The following is a 14,694-nucleotide window of genomic DNA, read 5'->3' as shown; positions in this document are numbered from 1 at the left end:
CCCTTCCCTTCCCTTCCCTTCCCTTCCCTTCCCTTCCCTTCCCTTCCGTGGGTCAGCAGCGTTGGCCGGGGGGTCTCTGTCCCCAAAGCAGGGACACACAGCCCCAGCTCCCCGTCCCTCCCTGTTTGTTTTGCGCTTCCTTGTTTAAAAACGGGCCCGAGATTTATTGGAGGAGCTGCTGCAGTGGGAGAGCTCCGCGGGTGTTTGGTGCTGCCCTGGGGAAGCGGAGACATCCCTGGGGGCTCGGTGGCGAGGGGAGCGTGCCCAGCGGCCCTGGGCTTGTGGCAAGGCATCAGTCCTGCCGGGATGGGTGAATCCCTGCATCTCCCGGCCCATGAGGGACCCGGCGTGGCAGGAGCAGCCCCCGGAGCCGATCCCCCCCCCCCAGTTTGAAGCCGTTCTCTCGCCGGTGCAGCCCTGCCGAAACCACAGCCCTGCTCCTTTGAGTAATTGTTCAATTACTGCTTATTGAGCGTGGGGGCAGCTTGTTCCCTGTCTGTGCCTTTGGCAGGCGCCCAGGCTGTCTGTGTGCACACAGCTGTACAGCTATTCCCATTCCCATTCCCAAAGCCTGCTCCGGGAGCGGCTCGGAGCGCCGGCGAGCCGGGAGCTCGGCTGGGCAGGGCTGGAGCTGTCCCCGTCCTCTGCTCACCCCGGGGTGGACGGAGGATGGCAAACACAGGGCACAGAGGCGGGCAGGACGCAGAGCTCACCCTGTGCCATCCGTCTCGCTGTAGCTTCTGTATCCAAACACCGAGAAAATGGTGGGAAAAAGTGAAAAACATCCCAAAGGGAATCAGGAGCTGCCTGGGTAGTTCATGTAGTTCATCAGCGGGTACCTGAGCGCCAGCCTGGCAGGTTTGGTGCTTTATTTGGGAAGGATTTTGGCTCTGCTCAGGTTCCTGCTGCCCACAGGGCCCGGCTGGCACCAGCTGCTCCCGGTGCTGAGCGAGGGGCCGGAGGCAGCCTGGCCATGGCACGGTGCCTTCAGAGCATCCTGCCTTCTGCACAGCCTCCTCTGCTGCTCCTCGGGGTGCTGCGAGAGGAAATGCTGCAGACCTGCACTGCCAGCCCTGCTCCTCACCTTCCTCTCAGCTGGTCTGGTGCCCACAATCCGTCCCCAGGGAGCCCATCCGGGCCAGCAACACATTTCTGTAATTCCAGACGGGGCTGCAGCCACTTTCCTTATGTGTTTGTTCCGTGTGGGTTTGCAGAGCTGTCCTCTTGGCTGAGCTGGAGTGGAGGGGTGAAGTGGGCTCTCACCTGAGCTGCCCTGGCAGAGGTGGGTGCTGACACCCCCCAGATCGCAGAGATTTTGCTGGTTTGTTGTTTTGTTTGTTTGTTTCCAAAAAAAAAAAAAAAAAATCTGAAGAGTCTTGTTTGCATCCTGCTACATGATGGCAGAAATTCCTTAAGAAGTTTCCTGGGACCAGAAATTGTCCCAGGTTGGGTGGGCATGGGAGCAACCTGGTCTAGTGGAAGGGGGTTGCAATGAGATGAGCTTTAAGGTCCCTTCCAACCCAACCCATTCTGGAATTCTACTGAAACCAGCATTTCCCACCCAGCTGAAGTGTGAGGGGAAGAAACGGAGCTGTGGGGAGAGGCTGAGGGTTCTTTTTCCCTATCAAGAGCCTTATTTATTTGAATATTTTATTTATTCAAATAAATAAGGCTCTTCTCATGGCAATAAGTGACTGATACAAAATGCTTCAAAACCACCCTGGGCAGCCAAGTCCTTCTGCAGAGAGCAGCAGGGAGCAGGGGAGCTCTGGGCAGGGCTGGCAGCTCCCTCCCTTGGCTGGCCGCTGGATTTTGGGGCCGTATCAGCTTTCAGGCCGAGCCCAGCGACTGTCACAGGCCGAGGGGATCGGAGGGAGCTGCCTGTGCCCCACTGCCCATGTAAGTGTCCCGTGGATGCAGAGGTTGGGGGTTTCTCCACCTCCCCTGCACTGCCTGTGTGGGGGGCTGCACCTGGGTTCATAATTTCTGTGTTTTCCTCCTTTTCTAAAGCTTGTCCCAGCTCTCTGGGGAAAGTGAAAGTGGTGGAGCAGGGCCTGTGCTCCTCGGTGTCTGTTTTAATGCCAGTGGGCTGGCATGTGCTCGTCCCAGCCTTTCATCCTGCACTTTTCCCAACAAACTATTGTGTCTTTTTTTGGGAACTCATCATCTTACAACAAATTGCCTCTAATCTTAGATTAATAAAGTACAATAAATAACCGAGCAAAGAAAATGAAGTCGCTCAGGCGTTATGAAGTGCATAATAGCAGTAATTACACTTCCAAGCAGAGGGCTGGTATCTAAACTTGTACTGGGATCGTTGTTTGCATGGCCTGGGGGGGTTCAGCAGGGGCGAGGGGGGGAAGCTGTGTGCTGCCTGTGGGGCTGCTGCCCCTTGGAGTGGCCTGGGATGGGCTGGCACTGGGATTCTCGGACAGTGAGGAGGATGCTGGGATGGTGGGAAGGATGGTCCCAGTGGGAGGGATCCTTGGCCAGCAGGAGAGATGCTCGGACAGTGGGGACGATGTTCCAGGTGGGAAGGATGCCCCAGGTGGGAAGGATGTCCAGCCACAGCAGCAGGGAGGGGACACTTCGAACACCCCTTCCTGGCTGAGCTGCTGCGAAGGCAGAGCTGTCACGGTGTGTTTTGGGGTGGTAATAATGCAGGAAGAGTTTTGCTCGATTTTTATCTCCAGTTAACTTCCTGACAATGAAATTAAAGGGTACATTTGACATGATACCATCTCCTTCCCTCAGCTGGAAACGGAGCAGGAGCTTTGATACTTTGGGATGGTGCTGCTGCCTGGGAAGGACCATCCCTCATCCAGCTGCGGGGTGTTGGCTTCACCTGCAGAGTGGGACGCCCACAGCGCTCTGGGGCTCAACCTTGGCAGGCTGTTTGCACAGGAACATCTTCCTTCCACATTCTTTTATTCCCTCATCTCTCTGCAGTGCTAAACACCCCCTTCCCCCCAGCCAAGACATGGCTTTTGCTGCTTTATTGCTTTTCCAGAGTTCCTTCTTCCTGCAGCCATCGGGATGGATGAATATGTGGGCTACTTTATCATAAAAAGTTAGATCTAATAATTTAGTTCTTTTATCCATCAGCAATTACAGTCCTTGTCTCGAGGTGAGCCACAGCTCTACAGATCAGTGAACCATCTGTCTGGTGACAGAGATTTATTCTGCTGTTTGTTGCTTTGATACGAGACAAATGTCTGAGAGAGGAATCGTGCTCCCTGAAGTCTCCGGCTCCTCAAGGCGCTTAATCCTCGGGGACGCTGATGAATGGGGTGCTCAGCGCTGCTGCTGGAGCTGAAAGCCGGTTCCCAGCACTTCCTGGGCATTTTTAATAAGGAGAAGGAGCAATTATCTTGTGTGCAGTGTTGTGAGCAGCAGTGACAGCTGATTTATGCCCTGGCACAGAAAAATGATTTGCCGAGTCTGGCTCTGGGAACGATTAATTTTAACACGTGTAAAGGCTGGGCTTTGAGGCTCTGCATTAATGCTGTTTGCTCCTCAGGCATCGTGCCGGTGAGCCAGGGCTCATAAATACCCCTGCTCTCTCCCTGCACTGGGGCCTGGGGTTACCCACCTGCCTCCCTGCTCCTTTCTCCTGGTGACCACTGACCAGGTGTGGTGCAAAGCCCCTCCCTACCCCTTAGGCCGGCTGGGGCGGAGCCCAGGATGAGGGACCCCCGAGCAATGAGGGTCTGATAAAACCCCTTCCCAATTTGCTGCCTGATCAGCTGGGCACGAACGCTCAGTAAATATTTATCCCTCGGTGTCAGAGCGAGGAGCAGCTGCTTCCCAATAAATCAGGATCCGGTGGCAGCGCCCGGCCGAAGCCGACACCTGCGGGATGGGGTGGGCTGGCAACGACTGCCGCCGGGAGTTTGCTCACCTTGCTCCATTTGCTCAGCCTTGGCTGGGGAACACGCCTGATTAATGAGGTCTCGATGCCCTCTTGCAGGCAGTTAAAAAAGGAGTAATAACAGCAGCGCTTCCTTAGGACGTGTTGAGTGCCGTGAACGGGGGAAGCGATCGCTAATTCACCTCACCCCACCGCGGGCCGGACGGGAACCGCTCCGGGCTTTGCCTTGCTCAGTCCGAAGCCGAGGCAGGAGGAGCCGCTCGCGTTTCACCGGCGCTCAGCAGCAGCAGCAGCGCGGTTTAGGGTGATGAATAATGAGTTTGCAAAGGGCTGCGGGCGTTTATAAAGTGCCACGAGAGGCGGTGGTGGAGGAACTGAGCTGGGACCGGTTTTGCCCGCACGCCCTTCATCCAGGTGCGCCGATCCCAGACCCTGCCGACATCCCTGGGGAGGAGCCTCCAGCCTCGGGGAGGTTTTCTCCCATCCCCATGGCCGTGGGCACCCGCCCGGGATGTGGGACTGGCAGGGGGCTGCGGGCGGGGCCGGCGGGGAGGCAGGAGAAGCCGAGGAAGGCGGGGATGGGACATTTCCAGGTTCACCTGCGGCTCCTCGCTGCCGGATGCTGTGCAGTGCCCTGGCAGGTGACTCTCTGCCCTGGCACCTCGTCCCCGTGCCACGAGTCACCACCAGTGACCCTGGATGCCAAGTGATGTCTGGAGCTGATTGTCAGCTCCTGGGTTCTTCTGGAATAGCCAAATGCGGTATCTTAGCAACAAAGGGAAATTTTCTCCTTTGGGAGCCGAATTGTTTTTAACAGCTTCGATGCTGAGTGTTTCTCCTCCCCGGGCAGAGCTGGGGCATACTGGGGACACTGCCCTCTCCAGCTCCTGCTCTGCTGCAGCTGGGGGGGCTGGAGCAGATAAAACTGGGGGAGGCTGCTCCAAGGTCGCTGCTTTTGTGGGAGGTTGTGGATGTAGTAAAGTGCGTGTGAAAGGAGAACTTTGTGAGTCTGCTGTCAGCTGGTTGTGTGTGAACGAAAGCCCAGCCCTGGGCCCACAGCAGAGCTGGCCCGGGGGTCACATCTGCTGCTTTGGTGGTCACTGGGGCTCCCGGCTGCTGGTTTGGGGCTGCGGCAACAGCCGGGAGCCCGAGGCTGAGCCCGGGGTCACTGTGGGATGCCAGCGGGGTCACCCAGCTGGGGTGGGGGGACAGGGTGGCTCCTGGGGGGCTCCTGGCCTGCCCTGCCGCCCCGCTGACGGGCCCCTCTGGGCGCTCTCCCCGCAGGGTGCAGGTCGAGTTCTACGTGAATGAAAACACCTTCAAGGAGCGGCTGAAGCTCTTCTTCATCAAAAACCAGCGATCGAGTGAGTGCTGCGTGCGCGGAACGCTCCGGGAGAGCAAACCCTGCCCGAGCCGGGAGAGCCGCGCTCTGTCCTGCGGGATGAGAAGCCATTGCCATCTGCTGGTGGCCGTGTCCCCGCGTGTCCCCAGCCCGGGGCTGCTGCCGCCTCTCGGCCCCTCTGTTGGCCAGCTCGGTTTGGGGGATGCTTTGCGTGGGGAGGAGGGGATGCCCCCTGCCACCTCTGCTCCCTGGGGACAGCCGCAGCGTGACAAACAGCTGGGACAAGCTGGCTGGGAGCAGGGTGGGTGTCAGGGAGCAAATGTCCCCGTCACGGGCTGGCTGTGCTCCCCTGAGGCTGTGGGGACAGCCAGGGCAGGCTGCGAGTTGCCCACTCCTGCTCCAGCCATCGGGATTAGTCTCCACTTGACTAATGGTGTTTTTATTTTCTTTCTCCGAGATGTCATTAGCTGTCTGGAGGGGGCCTGCTCGTTAATTTATAAATGCACATTTTCTTTTCCTGCCTGCATCCTGTTGTCTTGTTAAAAAGCTGGAGTGCAGCACAACAGGGTGCCCACGGGGAAGTTTTTAATGAAAATGTGATGAATTTCTCACTTGTAATTTGAGTAATAACCCAATGAACTGGCTGGGGAGGCAGAGTGGATAAAGCAGCAGCTTTCCCTCGCCGTCCCTGCTCCTGCAAGCTGGTTGTAACGTGGTCAGTGCTGGTCTGGTGCTTTTCAGTGGATGCCTGCTAATGAGTGGGACACACTCCAGCAGCTCCTCATTTGTCTCTCACATCTATTGGGGTCAGCAAGGAGCTGACAAATCTTTATTTATTTCTGTGTTGGTGTCCTGTATATGTGGACATGTGGAGACCTGGGAAAAGCGTGGGCAGTGCTGCTGTCCTGGGGCTCCTGCAGCTCCCCGGGGATCAGAGGGCTTCTGTGCTCTGGGGCTGTGCAAAACTTGTGGGGTTGTGTTGTGGATGCAGAGGGTGCCCAGGGTGTTTGGGATCCATGGGGTGCTTGGGGTGCCCAGGAATGCTGCCCCATCCGTGCTCCCCTCCACCGCAGGCCTGAGGATCCGGCTCTTCAACTTCTCTCTGAAGCTGCTCACGTGCCTCCTGTACATCGTCCGTGTCCTGCTCGACAACCCTGAGGAGGGCATAGGCTGGTGAGTGCCCCCAGGCTCCCCAGCCGAGGCAGGGCTCAGTGTGGATGCAGTGGGTGGGAGGATGGGTTTTTTCCTCACTCCAGCTGTTTGAATTGATAGTTTAACAAAACTTCCGAGGCCCAAGGCCTTTGCTCCCTGCTCCAACCCCGCGGATGGGTGTGGGGGTATCTGCTGGCCCTGCGCAGTGCATGGTGGAAAAATTCAGGTCGTGTTCATTTCCAAATTCTGTCTGACTCTGTCAGGGCTCAATGTGGCCTTCAGACACAGGCGAGAGCTCAGTGACTCCAGGGCATCACCATGCAAATATTGTCTGAAGGCTGACGCCCTTGAAGACATTTACACTAAATCCCGTTTAAGCATTTGAGAGGGAAACACGCTGTGCTGTGTGGATCCTTGAGGTGATGGATGATTCCATATCTCAGCTTTGTGCTGGGTTTCAGTATAAGCCTGTTTTTAATGCGTCCTTGCTTCCTTCAGCTCATGTACAATGTGGGGTTTTTCCAAGAGCTAGGAGAACTGGCGATCTGATTTTCTCCTTGTAAAGGCTGCAGATTACCAAGTGCACCTGCACGTTCTGAAAGTGCTTTCAGACCTGTGAGAGGGGAGCAGGCCACAGATGCTCATCCTTGAAAGGTTTAGCACAGCTGCAGTTCAGGGAATTCCACTTTCCTGAGGGTGTGTGGCAGCAGCAAGGCTGGCCAGCAGGAGCACATCCCTCACAGCAAGGCAGGGAGAGCTTGGCTCGGTGCTGCCTGCCTGGCAGGGTGCTGGGGGCCCAGCCAGCCTTGTCCCAGAAGCTGCAGCTCAGCAATTTTTTGCTGATTGTAACCTGGTAATTCCCAGTTCCCAATTCCCTGCAGCCCTGTGTTCCGCGCTGTGCCAGGGAGGATCAGCATCCCACAGCACCTCAGGTAGGGGCTGAAGCACCTGAGGGGTTTTATGCTCCAGTAATGGGATGTTCAAGGCTGCCTGGGCAAGACTTGTCCTGTGGAAAGCCCTGGCTGTAGGAATCGGGGTGTTGGATCCATGGAAATGTTGTCCAGTGCTCCCCCAGCGACAAGGGCCCCTCGTGAGCCCGGGGAGTCAATCCCAGCATCCCTGTTCCCTCCCTGACTGCTTTTCCCTGCTCTCTCTCCTAGCTGGGAATGCGAAAAGCAGAATTACACAGCGTTCAACCAGTCCACCAACATAAACTGGTGAGTGGGGAGCTGCTCCAGAGCTCGGGGTCATCTCTGCCAGGATGTGGGAATGCAGGGATGGAGGTGGCTGCTGCTGGCAGCTGCCTGAGGCCATTTCTTGCTCGTGGGGCTGCTCGAGGGATGTGGAGCAGCATCCCAGAACCAAATCCATTGGTAAATGCCTGTGGCTGCACCCTCGGGAATGGCTTATTCCCAGTGCAGGGGCTGCTCGAGCAAACTGCAGTGGGGAACAGCAGCTCCTGCATCAGTGATGGCCTCTGATTTGCGTTCGGTGGGGGGTAAGGACACCGACAGCTGGGCCACAGCTCAGATCCCCTCTGGGTTTCCTTTGCAGGTCACACATCTTTTGGGTGGACAGAAAAACGCCGCTGTGGGCCGTGCAGGTGAGCAGCCCTGGATGGGTGTGCAGGAGCCCTGGGGAGATGGGCTTGGAGCTGTGCCCCACCCAGGGGCTCCCCGGGGCAGGGGGGCTCGGCGAGCTCTGATCCACTGCCAGCACCTGGAGAGAGCCCTCGGAGCCTCCCCTGTGTGTCCCTGCAGGTCAGCATCGCTCTCATCAGCTTCCTGGAGACCATGCTGCTCATCTATCTCAGCTACAAGGTGAGAGCCCGGGGCGGGAGGGCACAGCCCGGCTCTGCCCCTCGGCGGGAACTCATCTCTCCTGCTCGGAGCTGTCTGGAGCCTGCAGCGTCCCGGGAGGATGATTGTTTGTCTCGGCGATGTCTCAGCTGGCTCTGGATGTTTTCCTTTCTCATTCCCCCTCGGGCTGCTGGATAAGCGTTGTGCAGAGCAGAATCTCTTCTTTTTCTGCTTTCTCAGCAATCCAGACCCGTTTAACGCAGGTTCACTGTTTTCAGCGTCAGGCTGACACATCCCGAGTTTCCTCAGGCTGGGCTGAGCTCGGCGGGGTGACTCCTGCTCTGCTGCCCCCGGAGGGAGTGGCACCGCTCCAAGCCAGACAAGGAGCGGCACAAGCTGACTCATTTGGACCAAAGCCCCTTAAAATGGCCAAAAAAAAGTGACCTTAACAAATGGCATCTTCTCAGGGACCAGGGGAGGGTTGGCAGCAGAGGCTCGGACCCTGTGTTGCCCCCGGTCTGAGTGCCAGCGGTCTGTAGCTGTCACTGTCACTCTCCATCCTTGCATGAAGCGTTGTTCCCCAGTTCTGGGCAGCAGCAGTGGCAGACAGAGGGATGTGGTGGCTGTGGAGAGGACTGAAGAGTTTGGGAATGTTTCCTGCCCTCAATGTGGCTGCCAGCACCACTGCACCTCTCCTGGTTCCTGCACCCTATTTCCCTCATCCGGCAGAGACTGTGGCAGAGTGCGGTTGTTTTAATTGTCCCCTGGCAAATTTTTCAGCTTATTTGATTCTTGTTTGTTTTTAATCCCTTAGGGGAATATCTGGGAACAGATTTTCCGCATTTCCTTCATCCTGGAGATGATCAACACGGTGCCGTTTATCATCACGGTGAGTGTGTCCCGGTGACATTTGAAAGTGGCTCTAAAGTGTAGTCAGTGCCGAGTTTTGGTGGTGAAATAAAGGAAAATGAGTGTCTGGCCAAGTGGTATTTAAGGCTGGCAGGAAATTTTTCCTTCAATGTTTTACAGTATAATGACTTTCTCTGGAGCGTTATCCCAAAACCCATCCTCCCTTTTCAGCTGCTCTGCTGCAGCCAGGGAAGCAGGGCTGTGTTTGGTGGTGGCTTCTGCTCAGCTTGGAGTGGGATCCTTCCCCAGAGGGTGGATTGGCTGCTTACAGCTCTATTTTTCAAAAGAACATGGATTTTTCTGCGAATAACCCTTGCTTTTGTAGATATTCTGGCCTCCTTTGCGGAATTTGTTTATTCCCGTGTTTCTGAACTGCTGGCTGGCCAAGTACGCCCTGGAGAACATGATTGTGAGTGACCCTTTTTGTCCAGCTCCTCGGGGATGGGGAGGGCAGCAGGACTGGGGGGGACCCTTGGCTGCCCCCAGCTCTGGGGCAGGATTTGGAGCTCGGGGTGTGCAGCCATGCCAGGGAATGCCAGGCTGGAAGGCGAGGCTGTGACCAGGAATCCCTCAGTGCCTGAAGCACGCCAACTCTGCTGGCTGCACATTGACAGGGGTGGCCAGGGGTGAGGTATTCCAGCCACTCCCATGCGTCCCAGACTTGCTGATGGGAACGCACACCCGTTCCCAAGGGCTAAATCCAGGCTTGACCTTCACTGGGGAGGGCATTGCTGGAGCCAGCAAGGCAGCAGGTGGTGCTTGGAGGATATTTCCCCTCAGGCTCTGTGAGCTGCTGGGAGCCCTCCCCTCTCTCCCCAGAACGACCTGCACCGAGCCATCCAAAGGACCCAGTCGGCGATGTTCAACCAGGTGCTCATCCTGATCTGCACCCTCCTGTGTCTCGTGTTCACGGGGTGAGTGTTGTTCTCTGTTTCACTAAACCCCCTTCCTGATCTGGGAATCCAGCTGTGCCCATCCCGGGGTGGCTGGCAGAGCTGGGCTCTTGCAGTGCTCACACCTTCCCCTGTCCCGCAGCACACTGAACACCTTGAGGGGCTTTCAAAGTCAAACTAATTATCCTCCCTAATTCTAGGGTTCTAACAGGAATTTTTTAGCAGATGTGAGGGTGTTGTCGGAGGGAGCTGGGGGATGTGGAAATGTGAGTCTCCGAGCAGGGCTGAGGGCAGGGACAGCAGCTTCCCACAGGGACGTGTGTGGGGTGGCTCATTGACCAGGGATGGCTCATTCATCAGAACCCATTGCACTCCATGGTCCAGCCAAGCTCTTCCCCCCCCCCCAAGCCACAGCTCCTGAGCTCATTTTTGTAATTGCCCACTGGTGCTCTTGCTAATTAACTGGGCCCTTTACCCCCCACATTGCCAGCATCAAGGGTGTTCCTCTGGGCAGGGGGAGCAGAGCTCATCACTGGCTATTTAGCTCCGAATGAGGCTTTGAATCCTCCTCTGGCTCCCTTGGTCTGGGTTTGAGGCATATTATACCATTAAGTTGCTGAATGGAGAGGAAATGAGGCTTTTAGGTTCATGAGTTTTTGGCAATAAAGACGATGCTCTGATGTGGATGACTAATGCTATTTCAGAGCTCAGTGGTGCTCCCAGTCCTGCTGCTGGATGAGTTTGGGGGAGGGGGGGTACAATTTGGGCCCAGGAAGGCTTGGGTGATGCTTGTGTTTAGCAAGATGGCTTTGAGCTGCAGGTTTGTGGGGTTCTGCTGCCCCGTGTCCTGGGCAGGGCAGCCCCTGCTGTGATGGGGCTTTTCCCTTCCAGGACCTGTGGCATCCAGCATTTAGAAAGAGCAGGTGAGAAGCTCTCCCTCTTCAAGTCCTTCTATTTCTGCATCGTCACCTTTTCCACTGTGGGCTACGGAGATGTGACACCAAAGATTTGGCCTTCCCAGCTCCTCGTCGTCATCATGATCTGCGTGGCCCTGGTGGTGCTGCCGCTCCAGGTGAGACCCGCACAGCTGCGGGCTGGGGGACCACAGAGCCTGCTTTGGGGTGGCCTTGCCGGTGGGGACATCAGCTCTGTGCCCTCTGCAGTTCGAGGAGCTCGTCTACCTGTGGATGGAGCGGCAGAAGTCGGGCGGGAATTACAGCCGGCACCGCGCGCAGACGGAGAAACACGTGGTGCTCTGTGTCAGCTCCCTCAAGATTGATCTCCTCATGGACTTCCTCAACGAGTTCTACGCCCACCCACGCCTGCAGGTGAGGACCAGGCTGGGTCACACGGCGCTGGGTCACTTGCTGGGCTCACAGCCTCGCTGGCCCACAGAAACCCTGACCCACGGCGGCCTCTCTCTTCCAGGATTACTACGTGGTGATCCTTTGCCCAACAGAGATGGACATCCAGGTGCGGCGGGTGCTGCAGATCCCCCTGTGGTCACAGCGGGTGATTTACCTGCAGGGCTCTGCGCTGAAGGACCAGGACCTCATGAGAGCCAAGTGAGCAGAGGGACACGCTGCACATCCCCGGCGAGGAATGTCACCCCAGCTGCGTCCTCGAGTGCCTTTGCTGGGTCTGGGGGGGGCTGGCAGTGCCCTGACTGGGATGGGCAGTGCCCAGTGCTGTGGGGCCGTGCACTTCATGGGGTCACTGCTCTCTCTTGGCAGGATGGACAATGGAGAAGCTTGCTTCATTCTCAGCAGCCGAAACGAAGTGGACCGAACAGCGGCGGTGAGCCCGGCTAGCGGGTGGCACGGTCAGGGATGGGGCATTTCTCAGGCAGGAGGGACTGGGGTGATGCTGATCTCACCTCTGCCCAGCACAGGAAGGGGCTGAGTGCCATGGAGAACCTCGGGGATGGCACAGGGATGGCACATGCAGCGGCACACTGGTGGCTGAGCCCCTGTGGGCTCACCTTCCTTCTGCTGTCCTGGTTTCCTGTCAGTGCTGGGTTTCAGGGAGCAGCAGGGGCAGGAGGAGCCCTTGCCGTACATCTCCAGGGTGGCTGGGTGCTTTGCAGTTCATCCCAGGTGTAGAAGCCTTGGGGGAAATAACACATCAACCAAGGAGCTCTTGTTGCTCTTGTCCTTGTCCAGGACCACCAGACCATCCTGAGGGCCTGGGCTGTCAAAGACTTTGCTCCAAACTGTCCTCTCTATGTTCAGATCTTAAAGCCAGAAAACAAATTTCATGTCAAGTTTGCAGGTGAGTTGGAGCAGCTGCACAGCAGCTCTTGGTCACCTGGGAGCCCTCCTGGATTGGCAGGAGAGGAGGAAACACCCAGTGCCCAACACCACCCCGAAATGACCACATTCCCGGGCACTGCCAGCCAGGGAAACCCCTCTGTCCCCCTCTCCTCCGTGACCGTCCCCTGTGCCTTTCAGATCACGTTGTCTGTGAAGAGGAGTGCAAATACGCCATGCTGGCCCTGAACTGTGTCTGCCCCGCCACCTCCACCCTCATCACACTGCTGGTGCACACCTCCCGTGGCCAGTGAGTGCTGTCCCTGCACATCCCTGCCTTCCCCTACCCCTGCCTGGGCCTGGAGGGATGGCAGAACTGAGGCCTCTGAGACCAGGGGGAGAGGGTGGGGGTTTGGGATGGGTCTGGGGAGCACAGTGGGATCTGGGGCCCCCACCCAGGGCCATATTGTAAGGGAGCCATACCAGTGCAGCTGGGCTGGGCAACGCCAACTTTCCAGAGACTGGGAATAAAAATATCTTTATATTGGCACGGGCCTGCTGGCAGGAAGGTGAATTCACAGCACAAGCAGCCCCAGACCCTGCAGGGTTTTTTGGTGGGTATATCATCCAGCATGGCTGGAAGGAGCTCTGACAGCACAGGAGAGCAGTGGTGTGCGCCCTGCACTCCTTGGCTGGTCAGAAATGTCTGAATTTTGGGTAAAGTGCCATCAAAACTGTTATGAAACATCCTTGCCAGATGCCTCTCGCCCCATGCTCGGAGCTGTTTGCCAACACGGGCACTGAACCCTCCCTCTGCACTCTGCAGGAGCCCTCATTAAATAAAAAGGCACTTAAAACCCAAAATGAAAACGAGCTCATCCTCGGCGGGCACCGACAGCTTGTGGCGATGTGTCACTGTCACCTCACTGCCACCGGGCTCCGTGGCAGCTCCAGAGATTATTGGGGCTCTGCCCTGGGATCTGGCTGGAGTTCTGGGATCTGTGCCAGCCCCAAGGCGTCCCACCCCAGCTCCAGGGGGTCCATCCCTCCTCTGCTGCTGTCGTTGCAGGGAGGGCCAGGAGTCCCCGGAGCAGTGGCAGCGGATGTACGGGCGCTGCTCGGGCAATGAGGTCTATCACATCCGCATGGGGGACAGCAAGTTCTTCATGGAGTACGAGGGGAAGAGCTTCACCTACGCCGCCTTCCACGCGCACAAGAAGTGAGGGCAGGGGGGGCGGTGGGCAGCGGGTATCGTCCAGTCTGCACGCCTGGGGGTCAGGGCTGCGGCTGGAGGGCACTGCCAGGTCCTTGGTGCAGGGACAATGCCCCGGAGGGGTTTTTCTCCAGCTGGGAATGCCCACCCCGTGCTCCCGGCACAGGTACGGGGTCTGCCTGATCGGCATCCGGAGGGAGGAGAACAAGAGCATCCTGCTGAACCCCGGCCCGCGGCACATCATGACAGCGTCGGACACCTGCTTCTACATCAACATCACCAAGGAGGAGAACTCTGCCTTCATCTTCAAGCAGGAGGAGAAGCAGAAGAAGAAGGGCTTTGCGGGCAGGGACAGCTACGACGGCCCCTCCCGCCTGCCCGTGCACAGCATCATCGCCAGCATGGGTGAGTTGGGGCAGCAGGACCTGCACGCACCACTCCATCACCTTCCCCAGGTTTGGGTTCATTTCCTCCCCCACAATTCGTTTTATTTTGTGTTTGGCACACTCCTTGCCCTGCCCTCCCCCACCAGTGCCAAAGCCACTGAAAACCCCTTTCCATCCTCTCTCCCAGTCATCTCACCAGTAAAATACACGTTTCCTTGCACTCGGGGTGCTCTCAGCAAGCTCAAATATCGTTAGTAAACCTCGTGATGTCCATTATCATTAAGGGTATTTGCATAAATGCCCCAAGCCTGGATTTAGCCCTCAATTGTTTCCAAGGCTGGATGAAGAAATGCCGTGGGCCACATCCTAAATCACGTTTATGATTCCCGAGCAGAGGAAGAGCGTAGTTTTCTCTGCAGCGAGCGCTGCATTTGTGCAAGTGAAAAATATCGTGAGTCATTACTTCCCGCTTGTATCTGGGGAGAACAAGTTTTGGAGGAGCTGAGCCACACGAGCACATTATATTTCAGGCAAATAATTTATGTGTTTGTACTCCTGAGCAGCAATTTGCATAGATTATCCCCCAGCAAGCTGCAGAGCGCTTTGCTGAGCGGTGTTTGTCACAGTTCTCACACGGCTCCTGCACAGAGGGACCTTTGCCAAAGGTGATGAGAGGGACAGGAATGACGCGAGTGCCAGCAGGGCAGTGGTGTTTGGCAAGGCTGGTGCCTGGGCTCTGCCTAATGGGACACTCCATCAACGTGTTTGGTTTTTGGAGGCTGCTGGAGGACAGCGTGAGGAAGTCTTTCTTGTCCCTTGCTGGATATTAGGAAAAATTCCTTCACAGGAAAGGTTGTCAAGCATTGGCACAGCTGCTTAG

At 56.9% G+C, this 14,694-nt stretch overlaps 1 protein-coding gene across 14 annotated transcripts in view; it reads left to right on the top strand.

The window, feature by feature from the left end:
* Positions 1-14,694, top strand: part of KCNT1 (potassium sodium-activated channel subfamily T member 1) — a 77,347-nt gene that overhangs the window by 49,182 nt on the left and 13,471 nt on the right. For all 14 annotated transcript variants that reach the window (XM_042052693.1, XM_042052692.1, XM_042052696.1 and 11 more), the window contains 16 exons: positions 5,156-5,235; positions 6,287-6,386; positions 7,526-7,582; positions 7,920-7,968; positions 8,126-8,185; positions 8,979-9,053; positions 9,399-9,482; positions 9,893-9,987; positions 10,858-11,038; positions 11,130-11,294; positions 11,395-11,531; positions 11,700-11,763; positions 12,129-12,237; positions 12,417-12,525; positions 13,285-13,434; positions 13,595-13,833. In XM_042052693.1, coding sequence (XP_041908627.1) covers positions 5,156-5,235; positions 6,287-6,386; positions 7,526-7,582; positions 7,920-7,968; positions 8,126-8,185; positions 8,979-9,053; positions 9,399-9,482; positions 9,893-9,987; positions 10,858-11,038; positions 11,130-11,294; positions 11,395-11,531; positions 11,700-11,763; positions 12,129-12,237; positions 12,417-12,525; positions 13,285-13,434; positions 13,595-13,833 — 1,754 coding nt within the window. The remainder of the gene's footprint in view (positions 1-5,155; positions 5,236-6,286; positions 6,387-7,525; positions 7,583-7,919; positions 7,969-8,125; positions 8,186-8,978; positions 9,054-9,398; positions 9,483-9,892; positions 9,988-10,857; positions 11,039-11,129; positions 11,295-11,394; positions 11,532-11,699; positions 11,764-12,128; positions 12,238-12,416; positions 12,526-13,284; positions 13,435-13,594; positions 13,834-14,694) is intronic.

The sequence above is a fragment of the Corvus kubaryi genome, unplaced genomic scaffold (assembly GCF_017639235.1).
Source record: "Corvus kubaryi isolate FWS band 111438036 unplaced genomic scaffold, C.kubaryi_AGA036_p1.0 78, whole genome shotgun sequence".
Classification (NCBI taxonomy): domain Eukaryota; kingdom Metazoa; phylum Chordata; class Aves; order Passeriformes; family Corvidae; genus Corvus; species Corvus kubaryi.
This window is presented reverse-complemented; position numbering and strand designations above follow the sequence as displayed.